Below are 24,992 nucleotides of genomic sequence, written 5' to 3'. Positions count from 1 at the left end.
GAACTGTAGCCCAATGACTGGATTATGTTCAATAATATGGAAATAAACAATATATTGGATTCTAAAGCCAATTTTTGTACTGACTTATAAATGATTTACTCATCTACCACAATAATGTAATGCATTTTAATTAGCTTAATTCTGCTTAATTATTCAAATACAACTATTTAGAATAATTTCACCACAAATATTTATATTATGTGATTAATAGCGGTGAATTCGATTAATTAATTGGTCATTTATTCAAATAAAAATTCAAACCGATTGACAGCCTAAGTTATAATTAATAAAGTTTAAGTGCATGAGCTTGTCCAAAGTATATTTCTGAAAGTCTTATATGTCCTTTGTAAAAAAAATAAAAAACTCTTCCTTAAATTACAATACAAGCAAATCCATCTTATAAATGAGTTGAAAAGGTACTGCATAATAGGAATGACCCCTCAATGAGTGTTTTTACATAAATGTATGCAGTACATAAGTCAGTATATGTCATTTAGTGAGGATAAATTGTCACAATTTTCTACGACTGGTCTCATCAATTGAATGTGAAGAATTCATGCTGTGGCTTACTGTACCATTCATGAAATTTCACTAATCAAATCCATAAGCCCATAATATGTTAGTCATTCATTAATGACTTGCCATGGTTCAGTCATTGCATTATGGGTTTGTGATGGCTGATGATTTGACTGGCTTAGCTCCTCCCCTCTGTGACTCTTTCAGCCAATGAAAGGGTTTTTGTGTCTGTGTTTAACTGCTCTGGGTTTTGGAGACTTGCTTGCTTTCAGTGCTTTCGCTAGATAGGTTATTGTACACGGTAAGAAAAATACATTCCTCTCTGATTTTCACATCAGAGGTTGGGCTTTTACTAAACAATGTATCTTTACTTGGTGCAGTGCGCAGACACAAGGTCATTTTAAGTGTATTTTTATTTTCTTGTTTTAATGCATCGCTGTGCTTTTCTCCTCCAATGGAATCTGAAGTCTTTCCTTGCGCCTCTTTTTCGTTGCTAAGCTTGCTGTTTGTTAAACCTGTTGCTCATTGCCGCGTGCTAAACTGGCTAAATGCTCATATCAGCTTGAGACAAACATGCAAATTTGCAGAAAAAATAGATCCTGGTGGAATTTGTATTATAATTATTGTATAATATTTGAGAGCCACAGCTGGAGCTAAAAATCCACTTTCCTGTTAAGCTGTCATGCGTGTGCACTTGACCAGAGCTCTCTCTCCTGTGTTTGCTCTTTATTTTTTTCAATATCTGCAGCTCAGATGATGTGTCGCCCAATCGGCCGGATTCCTCACATGTCTATGCGTCGCACGTGGAGGAGCGGCCACCCCCTCCTTACCCATCCTCTTCCTCTCACTCCGCCCCTCACCACTTCTACCCCAAACCCCCTCCCTGTGCTCGGCCTGTGGCCCCTGGCCCCGAATCACAGCCTCCCAGCTCCCCACCTCCGCCCCTACGCTGGACCGGCTTCAACCCCCCCCAGCCCCTGCCACCCCCTTCCTCCTCTTCCTCTTCCTCCTCTTCCTCACTCGATATCAACTCCAACCCTAAACCGAGCTGCCTGCACTTCCCCAAACACGGCCCCATGTGTGATGCGCCGCATGCCGCTCTGTCCGACACCAACGCCTCTCCCCTCTACGTTAAAACTCCTCTTGTGCTGACCCGTCACGACATGTGCCTAGGAAACCCCCCTAGCCTACCCTCCTCTGCCCCTCCGCCGTGGGCTGCCTGTCCATGTGCCCGCGAGAGAGGACCCCCCAGGCTGACTAGGTAAATACCACCTGCCTGCGGCCAACAGGGCTCTCCGCACTGTTCGAGCTTTCACCTTAGAGACCTCCATGCTGGCTCCCGCTTTTTATCTTGATTTTTGAACTTTCTTTGTAATGTTATTGCTTTTTCAATCTCATACTGCTGGTTCTGTAACATTGAGGTTGCCTAGCAACTGAGGATGTTACTGGCCTTTAGTTAAAGCGGATCCTTGAAGTTGAAATATATACATGGATGGAGCTGCATATAGTTACATGGATGCTTAAGACAAGGCTATATACACATACTATATATAGACACTTGCTCTGTTCCAAAGCCTAAAATCATGCACTAATGTGACACACTATATTTCCAGTGTTCAGTCATTTGTCTGTCCACACTGAAAGTGAAAATGTTGTGCAATGCATCACTAGTGCAAGTCAGAAGACATTTTATGGGTAACAGTTATGGATGGGGCTACACAGCATGACACCACAGAAATATGCACATACACAGACATTAGCTCTGTTCTTAAGCATGAAACCATGCACTAATGTGACGCAAAGTCTAGGAAATACCGCATATAAATATAAACTAATCTATCCAAAATAAAATATATATTATTTCACCCCATATTTATGTGTGCTATGTATTTTTGTGCTTTTTAGAGTGTCAAGTTGTTAGCTTAGCAACATGCTAATGTTTGACACTAAATCCACTGTTAGCGTCAGTCAAGTCCCTTGTACATGAATGAATGTAAATGACCCCATGGAATGACCCTGTGTTTTCGTATTTCCTATTGAAACAGGAAGTTTGGATTGGACATACTGAAGGGCTTCCCTTACAAAAAATCTAAACTAGCCACAATCTTGCTGCAAATTTCCCTCTCATGAGCATTTTATTCACCGCAAATTTTTGCCAGAAGTTTGTAGCTCTTCGCTGGTAGTGGTGAACCTCCGGCAAACATTTGGCAGCAATGGACAATTCGTCGCGAGTTTGCTGCAAAGATAATATGCATGTGGAAATTATCAGTGGGTAATTTGCTGCAAATTGCATTGAACTTTTGATTTTCATAAGGGTTGACAGTAACACAACCTTGATTTGCTAATTCCTCAGTTGTTGGCAAGGCTCATTCTAAAAAGCTTTTCACTATGCAAAAATTTGGATATGATTGCAAGTACAATAATAATTATTATAAGAATATTTTTGGTCTATAAACTCAAGCGTTTTAAATTTCACTTATACAGGTTTCATTTCTGTTAGGATTCTGCCTTAGTAGCACCTCACCAGGTTTTTGGAACAGAGCAAGAGACATACATTCATTAGTAAAACTTTTCACATGAAATGTAATCATTACATCACATAGTCAAAGTCTTCCCTGTTGAATAGCCATTGTAATTTGAGGACTTTAAAGACGAATGCAATGGCTAAGTATTTTAATTTTCATAAGGCTTCAACAAAATGTATCAAATCAAATTAGAATTTCTAACAAGACTGGCGTATCACATCCTTACGGCCCTAATAATGTAGGCCAAAAATTTAATTGAAGTGGGAATTGTGTATAAGGTTGCTCTGTTTTTAGATCATCAGTCTCCACATTTGTTTGAAAGGTTGCAGGAATGTCAGTGGAATTAAATAACTTCCCAATGCTTGCCACGCACATGCAAAAACCATTGATGTAATAAAGATCAATGTGAGATCTTTATTACGAGTGCTCAGCATCAGCAGGGACAGTATAGCCAGTGGTTCTCAAATGGTGTTGTGATCCAAAAATGATTTGCAGGTCTGTTCTGCTCATACAGAAAATAAGCATGCTGCTTACGAATGTTCATGTACCATGAAATCAACCCCATTCTGTCGAATTACTGACAAGCACAATCTCCAAATGGGTTCACCTGTGCTGCTACAGATAGCTTGTCACACACACTCTATGATAGACTGGTTCTAGTCCCATGGAAACCAGGAAGTAAACACATTCACTTGGAGATACGGGTTTATGTTCTGTGGAAACCAGGAAGTAAACACATTCACTTGGAGATACGGGTTTATGTTCTGTGGAAACCAGAAAGTAAACCTGTTCACCCAGAGATACTGGTTTATGTTCTTTGGAAACCAGGAAGTAAACCCATTCACCCAGAGATACGGGTTTATGTTCTGTGGAAACCAGGAAGTAAACCCGTTCGCCCAGAGATACAGGTTTATGTTCTGTGGAAACCAGGAAGTAAACGCATACACTTGGAGATACAGGTTTATGTTCTGTGGAAACCAGAACGTAAACCCGTTCACCCAGAGACATTGGTTTACATTCTGTGGAAACCAGGAAGTAAATGCGCTCACCCAGAGATACGGGGATACTGGTTTATGTTCTGTGGAAACCAGGAAGTAAACTCGTTCACCCGGAGATACGGGTTTATGTTCTGTGGAAACCAGGAAGTAAACTTGTTCCCCAGGAGATACGGGTTTATGTTCTGTGGAAACCAGGAAGTAAACACGTTCACCCGGAGATATGGGTGTAAAGCAGTTCAATGGAAAGGAGGAGGCGAGAACCGGCCTGGCGAAATAAACAATATTTTAATGATTAACTTAAACAAAAGACAAACAAACACACATGACGGACATGTCCGTAACCGATCTCTCTCTCGTCACACCACCGTCCGCAATCAGCTTTTATCCCTCTCGGAGGCTTAATTAGACTGATAATGGAACGGGTGTGTATAATCACGACCCAGTCCCGCCCTCCGCCCTGTCACGACGGGTTAATGTTCTGTGGAAACCCGGAAGTAAACGCGTTCACCCAGAGATACGGGTTAATGTTCTGTGGAAACCAGGAAGTAAACCTGTTCACCCGGAGATATATATATATATATATATATATATATATATATATATATATATATATATATATATATACATTTTGTTAGAATAGTGTATTTATTTATTTTTCAGAAAATTCTGTCATTTTGCTTCAAGTAAGTTAATCTTTTTAAAGAATGTTTTTACCAGAAAAGAATACAATTATTTTTGCAGTGTAGTTCATGTTAATATTAATAAATGTAAATGTTTTATTTTAAGGACAGTTAATGTTTTGTACAACAAACAATTTTTGTATTGTTGGGTTGCAACCTATGTCCAATGTCAAATGTGTTTCCTGAAGCAAAACTAGTTGAGAACCACTGGTATAGGCCATACTAATTCTGTTAAATGTGTCTTAGAGCAAGACAGGGTGATAGAGCTTCCACCACCCCATCTACACTCATAAGCCTTCATTCAAAATTCCTCAATGCAGGTAACTGCAGCGATTAAGTCATAGATGTGGCGGATTCATTCCAAACACAGTCACATAGATGTAGATACCGCAGATTCATTCTCTGTGTGTCTACACAGATACAGATGTAGAGGACTCATGTGTCCATATGTGCACATAGAAACAGATTTATCTTCCCCAGAGTATACAGAGAGGTGCCTCAATAGAGCTGTCAGGGTGACAAACAAGCTCCACATGCTCAGTTATATTGAAGATGCATGCTGCGTGTGTGTATGTGTGTGTGTGTGTGTTTGCTGTGCAAGGACACTCAATCCCTCTCCTGCTGATGCGGATGAGAAATACACTCTCTGTAAATCCACCTTCACATGTCTTTGAAAAAAAATTCGCACCCACATGAGATCAAATGGGGATTTGATTTTAAATGATGATGGTGGCTGCAGTGAATGTTCAAAATATCCCTTGTGTTAGCTGAGAAATTAGCAACAAAAACAACATCTATTTTGTGTAATCAAGTCCTTTTGGTCCCTATTGGTATAGTAGTGTGCTATATACACCAAGGTTAAGGGTTCAAATCCCAGGGAACACACATGCTGATAAAATATGTTGTTTGAATATACCGTAAGTCACTTTGGATAAAAGCATCTGTTAAATATATAATTTTAAATGATAAAAAAAAAAAAAAATGTGGCCCTACTGAAAAAAAACTAAAAAAACAAACAACTTAAACCAAAGTTTGCTGCTCTGGTCGGATTCCGAGTCTGGCCAAACTGACAAATGCTTTAAACCAGACCAGCCTGACTGTCTTGGCCAGGCTGGGAGACTAGAAAACATTAGCTGGTTTAAGCTGGTTTAGCTGGTCTCCCAGTCTGGCCAGGCTGGTATTTTGCTGGTTTAGACCGTTTCCTAACCTGACCAAGCTGGTGTTTGGCTGGACTCCAAGAATGACCAGCTGGTAGGTGCTGAAAACCCTCTAAAATCAGCAAAACAGACAACCTAAACCAGACTGGGGGACCAGCAAACCACATTAGGCTGGTTTAAGCTTGCCTTTTTTTTCATTCGGGGCATCAAAAGTTGCGCTATTGTTATGTTTCATTGGTTACAATGGGGGAGTGTGAGGGGTTCTTGCACACTGTTTGTCAATGATCATATGGTGGGCACAGACTGATGGCAGGCAGTCATGTTTGTCTCTCTCTCCAGCACTCTGAAGAGCAAGGAGCTCTCTCCTGTGATTGGCCACAAGTCTGTGCAGCCGTCAGGAGCAACAGTGCCCCCTGTCAGCGGTCAGCAGAGCAACAGCCAGTCTCCACACTCGGCAGAGCACAGCCCCCACACCATACACAAAGGTTCCTGTTCATTGATTTTAATAATTTGATGTAAAGTAATGTCAGGATAAAATCCTTTTATGTACCATTTACACCTGGTATTATCGCTATTATCATTTTATCAATTATCACAAGTGGGCAAGTTACATAAGATATAATTTTTTTGCATGACTTGCAATTGTTAACCGTTGTAAATGTTAATTAAGTTGAACTGATTTTATTTTTATTGTAATTTTAATTCCTTACTTGTACTTGTTGAGTTTTTTTTTTTTATGGAACTGTATGCTATTATTTTAATAAGCGGGAGTTATGATGGTAACAGGGTTGACACAAGCTGGGAGAAAAAATGCTAAATACATAAGTTGGATAAGTTGTAACCACAGGGCTGGGGACAGCTCAAAAGGCATCCTTATTAAAGAACACGATAATGATAAGTTATTTGATATACTCACCATAATGTAAATCCATATGACTTTCATTCTTCTGTGGGACACAAAAGGAGATATATTAAAGAATGTTGCAAACAAATAACTAATAGTCCATGCAACACATTTAAGACTCTTAAGTTGTTGTTCACTCTCATTGGTTCTTGCATGTCTTGTAACCAAAAGTCATGGCATCATAGTGACACAATAACAAATGAGATTTGATGTTATCGACGTGGCGCCATATTGGATTGGTTTGCTGCTCAAAAACTCCCAAAAATGACATAAATATGGGGTGAGAAAATTATTAATATTTAAGTCCTTTCTCACTATAAGTCTCCACTTCTACTTTCACAGTCTGCTTCTTTTGTTTTTGGTCATTTGCATTGTATTGGCCATTGCATTCACGAATTAAGTTTTGGCCTGCACATCTGTGATGAGGAGGTGGGCGGGGCCGGGCCGTGACTATGCACTCCCATCCACCAATCGGGCTAATCGAGGAGAGGGATAAATGCATCCGGATGTGGCAGTTCGGGAGAGAGAGAGCCACACGCAGCTGCCATGTGTGTGTTTATGTTTGTGTCTTTTGTTTAAGTTTTCATAAAAATATTACTTTGATGCTTCAGACAGTTCCCGCCTCCTCCTTGCCCATTTTAAACCTTGTTACAACATCTTACACAGTGATTGTATGGCTTCAGAAGACTTGGAATTTTACACATGAGTTGCATCGACTAACGTATTAACCCTTACGATCTTTAGTAAGCTTTAAAGTGATTCATTATCAAGTGCTATTGTTTTGAAAAAAGTGATTGCAATATTCTTTAAAATATATCCTTTTGTGTTCCACATAACAAAGATAGTCATATGAGTTTGGAGCAACTTGAGGGTAAATAAGTGATGACAGAATTTTTATTTTGGGGTGAACTGTTTCTTTAAGAGTCTCGTAGATTCGTTGTCTGTTGTGTTATTAATTCTTCTGAGGTCCAAAAGGCTTTGAGACCAAAAAACTTATAACAAATAATAATTGAATTAGATATTTATTGCAAAAATAAATCTGATTTTTACCACTTGCAAAACAAACACCCTGGATATTTAACCAAAATAAGAGTTTCATAGTTGTGTGCATGGATTTGATTTTCTCACTTTGTGTGCTTATGTTTGGTTTATGTACATCTCATGCAAATAAATTGCGTTTTGATATTGCTGTTGTTATTATAACACCAATGTATTTGTAATAGGTCCTTTGTTATAGTTTGTCCTGTTTGGGGAGTTGTTTATGTTCCTGACACCAATTTTACCTTTAATTTTGTCCACTTGTGAACACATAAGATAGATGTTAATACTATGTGTAAACGAGTAGGGTCTTTAAAGTTTACATGCATGCAAATTAAATTTTGTCTTCTCTCTCTCTCTCTCTCTCTCTCTCTCTCTCTCTCTCTCTCTCTCTCTCTTCACAGCCTCTAAGAAACTAGCCCCTGTGCCACCTAAGGTTCCCTACGGCCAGTCGGGGGGGATGTCAGACCAATCCACAGGTCAGCCGTCTCCGGTCAGCCTGTCCCCTACTCCCCCAAGTACCCCTTCACCTTACGGTCTGGGCTGTCCCCCTGGACATGCGCCCGCCTCTTCCCCTGGCCAGATCCCATTAGGGGGACCCCATTCATTGTCCTCTCCGCCCTCTCTTACTGGTACACTCACAAAATCCCGGCCTACCCCAAAGCCCAGACAGAGACCCAGTTTGCCCCCTCCCCAGCCGCCCACTGTCCCCCCTACGGCCCCCCAACCCCTGGAGCAGGGTCTACTTGACGGATTGTCCCCCGGGGAGAGCATGTCCACAGGTAAACATGCCTCAGTGGCAACAACACGAGTGGGGGTCCAGCGTCCCTCTCTCAAACTGTCTGTCTCACCGTCCTACGCAGGCGATGAACTATAAGGAGTTGGGTCCCCTATGATTATTATGTTCTACCTTTAAGACTCTAAATATGGGGTGCCCATAGATTCAGTTGCCGTTAAGATGTATACTATTATTTTATAATTATGTTGCATCCCTAGTATTATATTCTAGCTGTACAACTTTAACAAAATAATGGAAACAAAGGGAATTCTTAAATGTGAAGTGTGTAATTTTTGTGCCACTGGCAGGACCAAAAGCAATTGCAAAAATGGCTCTTCTCAAATAAGCTTCTCAAACGCTCTCCCTTTGCTCACCATCTTTCATGAGGGCATGAACTACAATCCTATGAACTGTTGTGCATGATGTAATTTAATTATAAACGATGGAAAAAATATAACTATAGATTTAAAGTATAGAAACAGTATATTTTTTATTTATTGCAAAATATTCAGATATTTTTGTAGGAAGACCGACTTGATTGCATCATTTACAGTGTGCCATGCAAGTGGTTGCTGCAGCGTTTGTTTGGCATGCTTTGTTGGCCACTTTGTTAGCCACAAGGTTTTTAAGGTTAAAGGTATTGTTAAAAATACTGCCTACGTGAGACTAACCTGCACTGAAAAAACAATTTTACGTAAAAATTGTGCATCTATGCCATCTGCATTAATCGGATAAATTTGAAAACTATGTTTTAGTTTTCTAAACGCTCTCTGTCCACACTGTGGTTTTCAGATGTTTTCCAAAAGTTGCTTGTCCACACTGAAAAAGTTTAAAGGTGCAGTCAGTTTTTTCTCAATAAAAAGACTTATGTTCTAAAGACATGAATTGAAATTTTGAAACACGTATAAAAAATTATTTCCACTCACATTAAATGAAGACTCCAATCATATCAGTAACCTTATTAAGGCAGTTTTATTCTACATGGAGTGGGTCCCCTTGTGGGGACTGCCATGTTAGAATCACATGACCAGGGGTGGGTTTACGATTTCTTAGGCCCCAGCAACCGACCAAATCAATTTATTTTAAATCATAATTTGAAATTCATCCTATCAGCCATTGTAGCCAATTACATTCAAAATGTTTAATTAAATTAAAATCTAGTTAAAGATAATTAATAATTAAAAGATAATTTTTCCAGTTTTTCCACAATACAGGGCTAAAAAAAAGCAATATTTACCTACATATATTTTTACAAAAAAAATTGTTTTTTAGTGAACAGGGTGTGCAAACGTCTTCACGCAGTAACATTTTTGAATTCCCTTGTTACAGAATATATTAATATTACAACCCAACAAATATTTATTGTTGTCCAGTTTGTCATTATACAGTAATATGATACAGTATTATTATTATTATTATTATTATTACTTTGAGGCAGTTCACAAGTCTCTGAGGTCCAAGTCAATTCCCAAGTCTTTCAAGGCCAAGTCTAAGTCGTCTTATTTTGTTTATTTATTTATTTATTTATTTGCAATAGTTCTTTATCTGCAGCTGGTTAGATTAATAATCCCTGAATAAGGCTAATTCAATTAAAAAAAAAAAAAAATATATATATATATATATATATATATATATATATAAACTGACTACTTTAAGGGATTGCCATATTTATTTATGTCTAATTAAGTACATAAGGTTTTACTTTAATCATGGATTTTATTTTTATTCAGGAAACAATAAACTATCCAGTTTTATTTATTTATTTGCATTAAAAGAGAACAGATTTTACATATAAGGAAATCTATGGTAAATGGTCTGCACTTATATAGCACCTTTTTTTAACCTTAGAGGTTACCAAAGCACTTTACACTGTGTCCCATTCATCCATTCACATACACATTCACACACCAATGGCAGCAGAGCAGCCATGCAAGGCACTAGCCTGCCATTGGGAGCAAATTGGGGTTCAGTGTCTTGCACAAGAACACTTCGGCATGTGGAGTCGTGTGGGCCAGGAATCGAACCACCAACCTTGTGATTAGCAGCCAGCCCACTCTACCACCTGAGCCACAGCCACCCCAGAAGGAAATCTAGCTTTGTCCATAAATCTTCAGAGCCCTTTATTCTATTTTGCATTTTCCCTTATGAAAATGTACCATAGTTTTTATAGTTTAAACAGTGGTATTTTACGAATAATCTGGAATAATGTTGGAACACTGTAACAGGTGTCACAAATATTTAACCTTCTGAACAAATTCAGGTTGCAAAAAGGTGACTGAGCTAAAAACACCTTGTGTCTCAATCAGCTCACTAGCTCGCTATGCCGTGAATCAGTATATACTGTAGTGAACACGAATTCTGGCACTGGCAAAGGTGTTCAACCACTGATTATTGGGACACATATGACTCACGCCCACCCCTGGTATATACATATCAAATGTCTGAAACACAATTTTCCTGTTCCACCGCCGAACAGTAATTCCTATTAAAGTTCCCATCACATTTGGTGTGAGACACTGCGTCGTTGAAAACGTCGTTGAAAACGACTCTTTGGGGTACGCTCCTTAGCGTGCGCCTCTGAATTATGAATGAAACTATTCCAATCTTGATTGGTGTTGCGTCATGACGTAACATGTGACGGCATAACCGGATGCATAAAAGTGACGCCGGTACACACACACATTAGCCTAGCGATGAAGCAAGCCGCTCTCAGGCATTGAGGGGCGTGGCAGGACGACGCAGTGTCTCGTTCCCTTCTCAGGGAACAAGGGTTATAGTCATAACCCGAGACGTTCCCTCCGAGGGAACTTCGTACTGCGCCGTTGAAAACGACTCTTTGGGGAACGAATGCCCACTAGGCCACGCACCGAAAAAAGGCCTGCCCTAGAGTGAAACTGAACTCAGGCACTCAACTAGGACGAGAGCACACGTGCGCCAGGCGTACTAGGGAGGTGCAGACTATAAAACCTGATGAAAGTGTGCGGGGTAGCCCAACCGGCTGCCTCACAGATCTCCTGGAGGGGCACTCCCGATAAGAGAGCCCTAGAGGACGCCATGCCTCTAGTTGAATGAGCCCTTATGGCCAAAGGTGAAGGCAAATTAGCACCTGTAGGTCGAGATAATAGCCTGAACAATCCAATTACTAATGGTTTGTTTCAAGGCAGGGAGCCCCTTCTTAGGTGACCCCAAAACACACTAACAGTTGGTCCGACCTCCTCCAAGAAGAGGACCTCTCGAGGTAAATGCCCAAAGCTCTGACAGGGCAGAGCAAATGGAGCCTCTCTTCTTCTGCCGACACATGAGGTGGAGGATGAAAAGCCTGCAGGACCGTGAGACCGTGCCGCGTTAGAAGGCACCTTAGGCACATAGCCAGGTCTCGGGTGCAGAATGGCTTTAACTCCGCCAGGGTCAAACTCCAAGCAAGCTGGTATTACTGCCAGGGCTTGAAGATCTCCCACCCTCTTTAGAGAGGTAATAGCTAAGAGAAAAGCCATCTTGAACGCCAGGTCCTTGGGTGAAGCCGACTGAAGGGGTCCGAAGGGGGCCAGGGATAACCCTTCGAGAACCACCGCCAGGTCCCAGGCAGGAACCCTGGACCTGGTTGTCGGTCTCATCCTCCATGTACCACGGAGAAAACGAATGACCAGCTGGTGCCTCCCCAGAGGCCCATCACTCAGTGGTGCATGGAAAGCCGAAATGGCAGCCACGTACACCTTAAGTGTGGAAGGGGAGAGACCCGCAGAGAAACGATTTTGAAGAAACTCCAGAACTGAAGCCACCGGGCAGTTAACTGGATCTAATTCATGTTCTCTACACCAAGTGGAGAACACATTCCACTTGAGGCCATATAATCTCCTAGTAGATGGAGCCCTAGAGCCAAGTATGGTTTCAACCACCCCCGCTGATAGACCAGCATTTAGGTACTGAACCACCTCAGGGGCCAGACCGACAGTTTCCACAGCTCAGGACGAGGGTGGAAAACTGTGCCCCCTGCCTGAGACAGCAGATCCCTCCTCAGAGGAATCTGCCGTGGCGGAGCTATCAGGAGTGAAATTATGTCTGAGAACCATACTCGGGCCGGCCACATCGGGGCAACCAGAAGTAGACTGATGCCCTCTTGGCGGACCCTTTCCAGGACTCCCGGGAGCAGAGCGATCGGGGGAAATGCGTACAGGCGAGACCTCGGCCAGGCCTGTACCATGGCATCCAACCCCAGTTGGGCTGGATGTGAGAGGAAGAACCAAAGTGGACAGTGGGACGTCCCTCGAGACGCGGATAGATCCACTTCCGATGGTCCAAATTTGTCCCCTATCGACTTCACCACCTCTGGATGAAGTCTCCATTCCCCGGCCTCAGCCCCTGCCTCGACAGGATGTCTGCTCCCTGATTCTGAACCCCGGAACATACATTGCTCTGATAGACAGTATTTTCCCTTGGGACCAAAGAATTATCTGATGCGCCAGTCTGCACAGAGGGCTGATCCGAGTCCCCCTTGTTGGTTCAGATAAGCTACCACTGATGTATTGTCCGAACGTACTAGGACATGGTAACTTTAGATGTCTGGAAGGAAGCTCCTCAGAGCCCTGAACACAGCCAAAATCTCTAGACAGTTTATGTGCCAAGAATGATGATGGTCCTGCCACAGACCCCTGGCAAAGCGGCCGTCCATGACCGCGCCCCAGCCAGTGAGGGAGGCCTCTGTCGAAACGGTTTTCCGGCGACATGACGCTCCCAACACTGGCCCTAGGGACAGGAACCAAGGTTTCTTCCATATTAGCAGAGAACGAAGGCATCTGCGCGTTACTCTGATTATACTGAAATGGATTCCCCTTGGGGAAAACCCCTTGGCTTTCAGCCACCACTGGAGGGGCCTCATGTGTAGAAGGCCCAAAGGTATAATGTTGGATGCCGCTGCCATGAGGCCCAGCAGTCTTTGAAACTGCTTTACAGTGATGGCCTGGCCTAGTTTTAACCCGGACACCATCGCCAGAACGGACTCGACACGTGCAGGAGACATGCGTGCCTGCATCGTAACCGAAGTCCCACACAACACCCAGAAACGTTGTGCACTGGGATGGTTGTAACACACTCTTTTTTGTGTTGAGTCTCAACCCCAAACTTCGAATATGGCCAAGGACGACATCTCGATGCCGAATCGCCATTTCTCGAGACTGGGCCAGAATGAGCCAGTCATCGATAAAATTCAGTATGCGGATGCCCTGAAGTCTCAGAGGAGCAGGAGCTGCATCCATACATTTGGTGAATGTGCGGGAGAGAGTGCTAGGCCGAACGGAAGAACCCGATATTGGTAAGCTTCGCCCCTGAAAGCGTAACCTCAGGAACCTCCTGTGACATGGAAGGATGGGTACATGAAAATAGGCGTCTTTTAGATCTATCGTGACAAACCAGTCCTCGGATCTGATCTGACTCACGATGACAGGAATGGTAAGCATTTTGAACCTGAACCTCCTCAAAGGCCGGTTCAAAACTCTGAGATCTAAAATCGCCTCAACCCCATCCTTTTTGGAACTATAAAGTACCGGCTGTAAAGACCGGACTCCCTGTCTGAATGAGGAACACGTTCTATGGCCTCCTTCAGCAGCAGAGATTGCACTTCTTGTTCCATCACCTGAGCCTGCTCCGGAACCACTGTAGTCTGCACCACCCCAGAGAATTTGGGGGGGGGCGGTGCCCAAACTGCAGTCTGTACCCTGATTTTATTATATGCAGGACCCATGCAGATATGTTGGGAAGATGATTCCACGCCTCTACAAAATCTACTAAGGGAACCAGCCTCTCGAGGCTGGTCTCGGGTGTTTTTCGAGCACTGTTCTCGACTTCCTGAAGCGAGATACCGGCAGGATTTAGTCGATACAGTCCTGGTGACCACAATTGATGTGTGTTTTTTATTTTTTGAAATTGGAAATTGATGTGGCCCGAAGCGTCAGAGACGGCGGGAAACCAACACCGATTGTGTGCGGCCATGTAAGCCCTACTTATTAAAGCAGATGTATCTCTGCAGGGCTTACTAGGCAGCGCCGGGGTTTTAGCCCATATCCCGTGCCCCCAAAACATCGTCTGTAATCAAACACTGGGGCTGGAGATACGGGACGAATCGCGGTTTACCCCACGATCTCGCTTTTAGATATCTTTGTGGAGATCGGGAAAACGGCAAACCCCGGTGCTGAGGTTGTGATCTGTGCCGCAGGAAATGCACGCCTAATTTGCTTTCAACTTGCGTTCCCTGCTCATTTTGTGGCCAGCTGATATTCAGTCTGGCCACGCACGCGCCACAACCTCAATCAGCTCCTCATAAGCTTGGCCAAAACCTGGCGTGCTTGGCTCACGGTCGCCCGCGATCGATACTGAGCATATCCACTTCCTCGGAAGCAGTGAGCTCAAGCAACGGGACCTGATCATGGGCAGAAGAAGCCGCGACACGGGCTTCTGCACCACTCACAGTAGGCTCGGGATCCTCAAACGAAGAATGAGAACGTGCGCAGCAGTCTCATTCTCATCTGCAAAATCCGCTGCGAATCCCGCGATTTCAATCGCCGCGCTGCCTCAACAGACGCGGGACCAAAACCGTGGGGAACGCGAGCCTGACCGTGCTCATCAAAGCACGCCAACCGGAGCGCAGCACTCTCATGGGTAGTGCTTCACAACTTTCACAGGCAGATCCCTCGAGAGCTGCCTGTGCAGTATGCGCTCCCAAACAGTTCACACATAAAGCGTGCGTGTCCCTACACGTAATGAAACGAGGGCAGGGGTGCACGCACTTCTTGAACTGTTCGGTGGCCATAATATTTTTAAATCAGACAAACAACACCAAATAAGACAAACAATTTCAACATAGAGCGCTTGCTGAAGAGCGAAAGCTAATGTGTGTGTGTACCGGCGTCACTTTTATGCATCCGGTTATGCCGTCACATGTTACGTCATGACGCAACACCAATCAAGATTGGAATAGTTTCATTCATAATTCAGAGGCGCACGCTAAGGAGCGTTCCCCAAAGAGTCGTTTTCAACGACGCAGTGCGAGTTCCCTCGGAAGGGAACTAACTGTACTTTAGACAGAAATAGATTGAAAATAAATATTATCACTATTTCAGCTCTATTCAATTTGTCATATGCTACATTAGGGGAGTGAGGGATTTTTGTTACAACTTATAAATATTTATATTTTGTATTTATTGTTTGTATATGTGTTTAGAGTAGGTCTACTGTTTATAATTACAAAAATGCCATAGTTCCCCTTCTGTCGCTCTCTTCACGTTGTGTCAGAGAAGCGACACTAGGGGTCTCTCTTGAGCGCCGATATTCACCTCTGAACTATGAAAAAAGGCCAATGAGATTTAGCAACCAGTATTTGCATGTCCCGCCCCCGGACATACGGGTATTTAAGCGGCGCAAATATGGGAGTTCATTCAGAAAATTTCTTCGGAGCCGATGGTCGTGTTTGCAGACTGCTGCGTTTTACACACCGAGTTCCTGCTATCCTCTGCTGCATGCTGTTGGATTCTACGGCGCACAACAGCGGCTTTCTCCTGTTTGCACGGCTGTGCACTTCCTGCCCCTGAGCGCATCGACAGTTGCAGATAAAAAAGATCTCTCACGAGTTCTTTCATTCATAAAAGAGTGATTTTATTTAAAAGAGTAATTTCCTCTAAAAGAGCAAAAACACAGCGGCGTTGAACGTCCTTTTAAGGACGCGTCTTTATAAAGATGACTTTCCGCCCCTGTGTTGTTCCTGGATGCGGTAGAGTACTCTCCGCTTCCGGCGGCCACAGGCGTTGTCTCGTGTGTCTGGGCAGCGATCACACTGAGGCTGCGTTTGTGGATGGTTCATGTTCTCATTGCGAGAACATGACCATGACTAACGTTAGCGATCGCGGCTTGCTTACAACCGTAAGCAGGCCACTCCAACCGCCCCGCGTCGCTCCTTCTTCCCACGGGATTGAGGGCGATGCGGCTGGCGATGGAGACGATCCGGGGATGGCAGCGGGTGCAGCTCCGCCGGGTACGCCCCTCGGACCACCCGCGCCCGGCACGCTCGTTGACTCCGTCCCGCTCGAGGTGGCGGCGACTCGCCTCACAGCCAGTCTGCCTACCCTCTTGCGATGGAAGCAGATGAGTTCGCCGCGACATCGGAGGCGTGGGCTCTGATGCTGAGGGCTCCTCTGGGCTGCCGCCTTCAGGCTTGCACGCCCAGGAGGAGGCCGACGCACAGATGTCCGATATGCTTTCCGGGCAGCCAACAGCGTGGGTCTGGATTGGAACCCTCCGTCCTCCCCACAGCCATCACGGCTGGACGATTGGTTCTTAGGCGTTGAGCGCGCTCACAGCCTCGCCCCGGTTCCTTTCTTCCGGAGGTGCATGATGAGCTGGCGTCTTCGTGGAGAGCACCCCTCTCCACTCGTCGCACCGCCACCTGCTCATCCGCCCTCGCCACCCTCGGCGGCGGAGCGCCCGCGGGTACGCGGAGATCCCCAGGTGGATAGAGCTGTTGCGCTCCACTTATGTCCCGGAAGCACTACCACCTGGCGGGGCCGCCCTGTACTCCCTTCCCGGTCCTGTAGAGCAACATCCTCGCTCACCGCGAAGGCCTACAGCACTACCGGACGCGCCGCTTCTGCCCTGCATGCCATGGCTCTCCTGCAGGTCCGCCAAGCCAGCGCCGCCAGCATGCACGGGGTGGCCCTGATCCCGACACGCTGCAGGAACTGCGCTCAGCGACCGACCTCGCCCTGAGAGCGACGAAGGTCACAGCGCAGGCACTAAGGCAGGTGATGGCCACTCTGGTGGTCCAGGAACTTCAGCAATGGCTGGACTTGGTTGAGATGCGTGAAGCTGACAAGACTCGCTTCCTCAACGCCCCTGTCTCCCAGTTCGGCCTCTTCGGCGACACCGTTGAGGACTTTGCCCAGCAGTTCTCCCTGGTGAAGAAGCAGACGGAGGCCATTTCGCACATCATGCCGTGCCGCAAGCTTGCCGCCACGGCCCAGGGCCCACCTGCTGCGCCGAGGCGTCCTCCCGCGACCAGAAGACCTTCTGCTCCGCCCCAACCTGGGCCCAGCTCTCAGCCCGGCGTCGAGCAAACCGCAGGAAGCATCGCCCCTGCCTCCACGGACCCCTTCGAGGACCGGAAGGCTCCCAAGCGTCCCTGAGACAGCGGACCCAGAGGACAAGAAGTTAGCTCGGAGGTGGTAAGACCACTCCGTCCCCGGTGGAGGGCGGGAGGAGAATCTTTTGTTTTTCATTTGCCGCACCCCTGGCGGGGCTCGCGGTACCAAATTCTCAATAAAGAGCTATTTCCTTTACCTCTGGGTCACATGGCCCGCAAATGCCGTTCTCGCGGCACTGTGCTTTCAGGCCTCAACAGTCTCGGCGCCCAGGATGCGGTGCTCCGCCCTCAGCCCCACAACTGTTCCCGGACGGCGGTTCAGGCGAGTCCAGAGGGCGCCAGCATCAGACCTCCTCCTCAGTCACGAACCCGCCCCTGCGGGTGCGCGGAACAAGGTAAGTGCTTTGAGTTTATTCTCAGCACCAGAGCCTCGGGACGCCACAGCGCCTCCGGCGCCGCGTTACCTGTTCCGCACCGCTCGCGAAGCCCGCCGGATGCGTCCAAAATACTCGTCCCCTTGGTGCCCCTAGCACGGAGCTTAGAGGCATGGCTTTCACTGCCCAGCTCGTCCACGGTGGCTGCACGGACCATCCGACTTCGATTCACGCAATTCAGTTTGCCAGGTCTCCGCCCCCTTCATGGGCGTTCGTTCCTCCGCAGTGCACGGCGAACATGCCCACTACCTGCGCGAGAAATCGCCTCCCTTCTAATCAAGGGCGCGATAGAGCCTGTCCCTCCGACCGAAGCGAAGAAGGGTTTCTACAGCGCTTGCCGTTGTACCCAAGAAAGGCGGCATCACGACCGATCTTGGACCTCGCGAGTTTTCAATCGGACCTTGTCCAAACTCCCGTTCAAAATGCTTACCCAGAAACAAATTTTATCTGGCGTCCAGCATCTAGATTGGTTAGCAGCGGTAGACCTGAAGGGCGCGTACTTCCGCGTCTCAATTAGCCCTCGACATCGACCCTTTCTACGGTTCGCGTTCGACGGCCAGGCGTATCAGTACAAGTTCCTCCCCTTGGCCTGTCTCTGTCCCTCGCGATCTTCACGAAGGTCGCAGAAGCGGCTCTTGCCCTTCTACGAGGCGGGCATACGCATACTCAATTACCTCGACGATTGGCTCATTTTGGCCTCCTCGCAGGAATTACTATGCGCACACAGAGACCAGGTGCTCGAGCACCTCAGCCGTTTAGGGTTTCAGGTCAACTGGGAAAAGAGCAAGCTCACCCGGTCCAGAGCATCTCTTTTCTCGGTTTGGAGTTAGACTCAGTCTCAATGACAGCACGTCTCTCCAACGGCGTGCTCAGTCAGTGCTGGAATGCCTCGCTTCTTCGAACCAGGCACCGTGGTCCCTTTGAAGCGTTTCCAGCGGCTCCTGGGGCATATGGCATCCTCCGTGGCGGCCGCCACTGGGGTTGATGCATATGAGACCACTTCAGCATTGGCTCCAGACTTCGAGTCCGAGACGAGCATGGCGCCACGCACGCGTCGGCGTGGAAGTTACCCCTGCCTGCCGCCAAACCTTCAAACCCTGGACAGACCTCTGCTTTCTATGGGCAGGAGTACCCTTGCAGCAGGTGTCCCGTCGCGTTCTGGTTACAACCGGCGCCTCCAAATTGGGTTGGGCGCCGTGTGCAACGGGCGCGCAGCCGCAGGCGGTGGAACTGAGGCCGCTGCGCTGGCACATCAACTGCCTAGAGCTGCTGGCCGTTTTTCTTGCCTTGAAGAAATTTCTTCCGTTGATTACGTGGCAAGCACTTCCTAGTCAGGACAGACAGCACCACGGTGGTGGCCTACATAAACCGCCAAGGCGAGTACGCTCCCTCCACATGTCACAGCTCGCCCGTCGTCTCCTCCTTTGGAGTCAGCAGCGACTGGAGTCACTGCGCGCCACTCACATCCCGGCAACCTCAATGTGATAGCGGGCGGCTGTCAAGACAAAACTTGCCCGGGGAGAGTGGAGGCTCCACCCCAATCGGTCCAGCTGATTTGGGACAGGTTCAGCAAGGCCCAGGTAGACCTGTTTGCCTCCCAGGAAATCTCCCACTGTCCGATCTGGTATGCCCTCACAGAGGCTCCCCTTGGGACAGATGCTCTGGCGCACAGCTGGCCCGCGGGTCTCGCGCAAGTACGCTTTTCCCCAGTGAGCCTTCTTGCACAGGTGCTATGCAAGGTCAGGGAGGACAAGGAGCAAGTCACACTGGTGGCCCCTACTGGCCCAAGCAGGCGTGGTTTTCGGCTCTCACGCTCCTCATGACAGCCCCTCCCTGGCGAATTCCCTGAGGAAGGACCTTCTTTCTCAGGGGCCGGGGCACGCTCTGGCATCCGCATCCAGACCTCTGGAATCTCCACGTCTGGTCCCTGGACAGGAAGCGGAGGATCTAGCCGGCTTACCTTCGGCCGTCATAGACACTATTAACCAAGCCAGAGCCCCTTCGACCAGGCATCTTTCGCCCTGAAGTGGCGTCTGTTCATGGACTGGTGTTCTTCCGAGGCGAAGACCCGCAGAAGTCGCGCAGTTAGGTCAGTGCTCGTGTTTCTTCAGGAGAGGCTGGAGAGGAGGCTGTCCCCTCCACCCTCAAGGTGTATGTTGCCTGCTCATCGGCCCACCTGACTACGGTAGACGGCAAGTCTCTTGGTAAGCATGACTTAATCGTCAGGTTCCTAAAAGGTGCCGGAGGCACGGTCCCTCCGGCCTAACCTGTTTCCCTCCTGGGATCTCTCGGTCGATCCTTATGGGACTCCGGAGACCCCCTTCGAGCAGCTTGACTCAGTTGGACTCAGGGCCCTCTCTCTCAAGACCGCCCTGCTGATCGGCTTCGCTTCCATCAAGAGGGTCGGGGGACCTGCATGCGTTCTCTGTTAGCGGCGCTTGCCTGGAGTTCGGTCCGGCGGACACTTTCGTGATCCTAAGACCGCGACCGGACTACGTGCCCAAGGTTCCTACCACACCCTTCAGGGATCAGGTGGTGAACCTGCAAGCTGCCCGGGAGGAGGCAGACCCAGCCCTTTCACTGCTGTGTCCAGTGCGTGCCTTACGTATTTACCTGGACGCACACAGAGCACCAGATGCTCTGAGCAGCTCTTCGTCTGCTTTGGGGGACAGCAGAAAGGAATGCTGTCTCCAAGCAGAGACTACGCCCACTGGGTTGTCGGCGCCATTTCCCTGGCTTATCACACCCAGGCCGTGCCCCCCTTTCTGGGTCCGAGCCCACTCCACCAGGAGTGTTGCGTCCTCGTGGGCACTGGCTAGGGGCACTGCCCTAGCAGACATTTGTAGAGCAGCGGGCTGGGCAACACCTAACACTTTTGCGAGATTCTACAATCTCCGAGTTGAGTCAGTATCGTCCGTGTTCTCTCAGGTACCGAGCCCGTGAGAACTTCGGTGGCATGTCCACGATCTGACCTGGTGAATCGCTTGCACCCAGCGCCTTCCCCTAACCAGGGAAACAGTGCGCCTTCATTCCCAGGAGATCCCAGGTTTGGGACACTGGTTGACTCCTCCCTAGCCCTTGTGGGTCGCAGTTCTCTTGGAGGAACTTCGCCGACCCAAACCACTCGCGGTACCACAAGCTACCCTGTACTGGTATAGGTGCCCCACAGGTAAGGCCTCCTGTTCGGACTCCCCTGTGTGTAAAACCACGGTTCTGTCCCCTCACGGAGTTGACTCCGTGTTTCCCTTAGGCAGTTACAGCTGCCTCGGTTGCCGTGCTGTATGCTTCCCCCTCTGCGAGGCTGGATCTACCACGCACTACTTTTCCGCATAAGACCTAAGTATAGGCCATGCGATGTATTTGCCACTCAAAATTTGCCTCCCCTCCGGGTAGGTGTGGCCTCCGCAGGGTCTTCTCCGCCCTAATAAGGGCTAAGACCCCCTTCCCTCAATGCGTGTAAGGGCCCGGCGTAGTTGCTCTATCACGAGAAACATAGAGAAAAGAGGCCCAGCCAGGCTGGCCCGTTCCCATGTTGGTGGCGATCACCTTGTTCCCCCTCCAGGGTAGCGATAAGGAATCCTGATGGCTTAAATGGGGCATTGGGGAAGAGTGCGTGCAGCCTGATACAGTTGGTTGTTCTGCGCGTAGGAATACCTGCTCACTCCTGTATCAGCAGATCACGTTACACGGCTCAGCGCATGGCTCTTTTAAGTGGACCCCTAGTGTCGCTTCTCTGACACAACATGGAGAGGCGACAGAAGGAGAACGTCTAGGTTATGTACGTAACCTCCGTTCCCGATGGAGGAACGAGGCGTTGTGTCTCCCCTGCCACGTCGCTGAGCCGAGCCCCTGTTGTGGCCGGACCATTTCCGGCTCCTCAGAAAAATCCTGAATGAACTCGTAATGTATTTGCGCCGCTTAAATACCCATATGTCCGGGGGCGGGACATGCAAATACTGGTTTCCAACTCTCATTGGCCTTTTTTCATAGTTCAGAGGTGAATATCGGCGCTCAAGAGAGACCCCTAGTGTCGCTTCTCTGACACAACGTCTCGTTCCCTCCATCGGGGAACGGAGGTTACATATGTAACCTAGACGTTTGTTTATATAAATCATGTTACATCTAACCATGGTAGTGAAGAAGATCCATGCTTCCATGTGCTTACTATGGTCTTGTTACAAACACTACTGTTAAAAGTATTAAAATAAATAATGAATAAATTTAAATGTTCAAAAAGGGCAAATGCAAAATAAACTATTTTTTAAGATGAAAAAGAAATGCATAAATCCCAAAAACATTTGGCTAAAATATTTTTCTTTTAGTATAAGAAAATATAACTGGTTTACTTTTTATAGATGTTATAGGTAACCTTAAAGTTGTTGATATGAGTAAATGTACATATACATCCAACTCAAAATCAATGCTGTAATGTAGAATGAGTATTTCAGTGGGACAAAATCTGCAATATTGTTTTTCACTTATTTTAACTTTTCACTTATTTTTTTAATATATTAAAAACATTGAGTTTTGTGTTTGTTTTTATCTTGGTCCAACAACGTCTCCACTTGGGTAAGGCAGCTGGGGTAAGGGAATGAAGTAGGGGGCGTTCATCAACAAAAGGTTGCGAACCACTGATTTAACATGTCTGAATCATTAGTGTTAGATCAGGTACAAAATAGCTCCTTAAGCGGCAGTCACACTAGGCTTTGAGCAAGCACATTTTTTTCGGGAAACGCAACGAACCAGGAAATTGTAAATAATGCATCACAAATTACAAATAATATTATATTTTAAATGTTTAAATATATTGTCTACTCACTTTCCTGCAACAATTAAACACTTGGCTTTGAAATATCATGCATCCTCTTGTCATAAAGATTCAGGTCAGAGTTCATGCAACTTCAAATGTCTTCGCATGAGCTTGCCTTTTCTAGTCACCCTGCGTTCAGATGCGTTTCAATAGGACTGAATGGCGCGCAAAGTGTAGAGCAACCACCCTTTAAATGTAACAATTGCAGGTTAACCCTTTTTAGTGCACTAGTGGCCTACTTATAGTTGTCTATCCACATTAAACAGTAATAGAATGAAGTATTTAGCATCAAAAAAATTACACACTTCACCTTTTAAAGTTCAGTATCAGCTCTTCTTATAGTCTCAGCGTAGGTGTGAGGCTGTCCTCTCAAGTAAGGTTCTGTGGTGTTTGTATCATTCTAGTGACCTGCTGTGTGGCACTGACTGTATGTTGTCTCATCTGAGGCATGTCTGTCAGTCATTCTCCTGAGCACTGATTGTTGTATGACTCTTTTATCCCCTGTCATCGTTGTGCACCTTGCAGCTGTGTGAGGCCAGGGACTGAGTGTGGGCTGAGTGTGAGGGGGACATTTAGGGTAAGCCAGAGCTCGCTGTGCCCGTGCCATAGCCTCATCTCACACCGTCTGGCCTGGTGCTGTGGCTGAATCTGGGGCCTACTGTAGCCTTGCTCTCTGTTTCATATCGTAACACTCCAGCTCTCTCATTTCTCTCCAAGTCGTGGGGCTTGGCTTCTTCATCCTGTCAGTGTAGTCTGTGCATGGTGTGAGACTGGTCTGTGCATGGCTTACAGCCTTACTTTCCAGAGCAACATCACACATTTGCAAAAGCCATCGCTTCTGAAGTTCATCTCAACGCCTTGGGCCCTGACCTCACATCCTCCATCCCTACCCATGCCCTGCTTCCAATAACCCACCACTGCACAAGTGGGCCCAGGTAAACCCCAAACAAACTCTCTCTAAATCAAATCCATCACAGAGTGTCAATGAAACTCTACGCCATTCTCGTCCATCTCATACTTACACAGCTGGGGAGGTCATCACAATCAGAATACAGTCCAACAATCCGCATAGCCCACTGACAAGGTTCTTATTGTTACTACATGTTCACTTTGCGACCATCTCGTTGTCTCTGTGTGGAGTTTTTTGGTCATTGTGATCAGTGTTGGGGTTATATGTTACAAGTAATGTACATTATGTAATCAGTAGGCTTGGGATCAATGCCTTTTTCATGCATCAATAATCAGAAGATTTTCCCAATGATTATTGATATATATAGCAAGATTTTCTCAGATATAAATGGGGCTTCTCATTGCACAATAGTGTTTATCTTTTCAAACATATTTCTCATCACATATTTGGTAAAGTGTGAGCAGCAGGGTGCTCACACTGACGCATCTGGCGGATGACATGGTGCGTTCTAAAATTCTTAAAAAAAAATTCTACAAAGGTATGCACACACCACCAATGCTCAGCATCAAAATTCTGCAGTGCCACGGATCGCAACTCGCATAGTTTTCCATTAAATTTGACCTGAATCAATATCAAAGGACAAAGATTATTTACTCAAGCCATCACTGGATAATATATTTTATATTGGATAATATATATACTTTCATATAGCCTACACAGGGTACACAATGTGTTTTCAGTTACAAGAATGTCGGTTTGTAGTTTGACAGCTTGAAGGAAAGACCTATTCAACACTACATACAGTGAAATTGCATAATAAATGTCGGCATTATTAATTGATTAGTTTGCGCAGTTTCACTTTTTTTATACACTAACCTGCAAACTCATCAATGTCACTTTGTTAATTCTTGATGTTCAAAAACCTTCATAAATTTGGACTGATATCTACTGCGCCGCATCAGCTCGTCCTCTGTAATATACATTACCAGTGCTTTTTCTACCTGTGACCCAGCTTCAGTTATATCACCATCTTGTGTTCTTCCAATGCTTTTACATCTGCAAATGTTTGGCATCTGCAAACATAGCCCTTATGCGACACAGTTCAATTGTCAAATACA

General features: G+C 46.4%; 1 protein-coding gene across 5 annotated transcripts in view; it reads left to right on the top strand.

Annotated features, from left to right (window-relative positions):
* Nucleotides 1-24,992, top strand: part of LOC127653119 (rho GTPase-activating protein 44-like) — a 92,134-nt gene that overhangs the window by 59,944 nt on the left and 7,198 nt on the right. For 2 of the 5 annotated variants that reach the window (XM_052139650.1, XM_052139649.1), the window contains 3 exons: nucleotides 1,265-1,777; nucleotides 6,216-6,361; nucleotides 8,223-8,600. In XM_052139650.1, the coding sequence (XP_051995610.1) occupies nucleotides 1,265-1,777; nucleotides 6,216-6,361; nucleotides 8,223-8,600 (1,037 nt within the window). The remainder of the gene's footprint in view (nucleotides 1-1,264; nucleotides 1,778-6,215; nucleotides 6,362-8,222; nucleotides 8,601-24,992) is intronic. The other 3 variants (XM_052139652.1, XM_052139651.1, XM_052139654.1) reach the window with 2 other exon arrangements.

Source organism: Xyrauchen texanus, chromosome 12 (genome assembly GCF_025860055.1).
Source record: "Xyrauchen texanus isolate HMW12.3.18 chromosome 12, RBS_HiC_50CHRs, whole genome shotgun sequence".
Taxonomy (NCBI): domain Eukaryota; kingdom Metazoa; phylum Chordata; class Actinopteri; order Cypriniformes; family Catostomidae; genus Xyrauchen; species Xyrauchen texanus.
The sequence above is the reverse complement of the archived record's forward strand: the minus strand, read 5'-3'. Positions and strand labels throughout refer to the sequence as shown.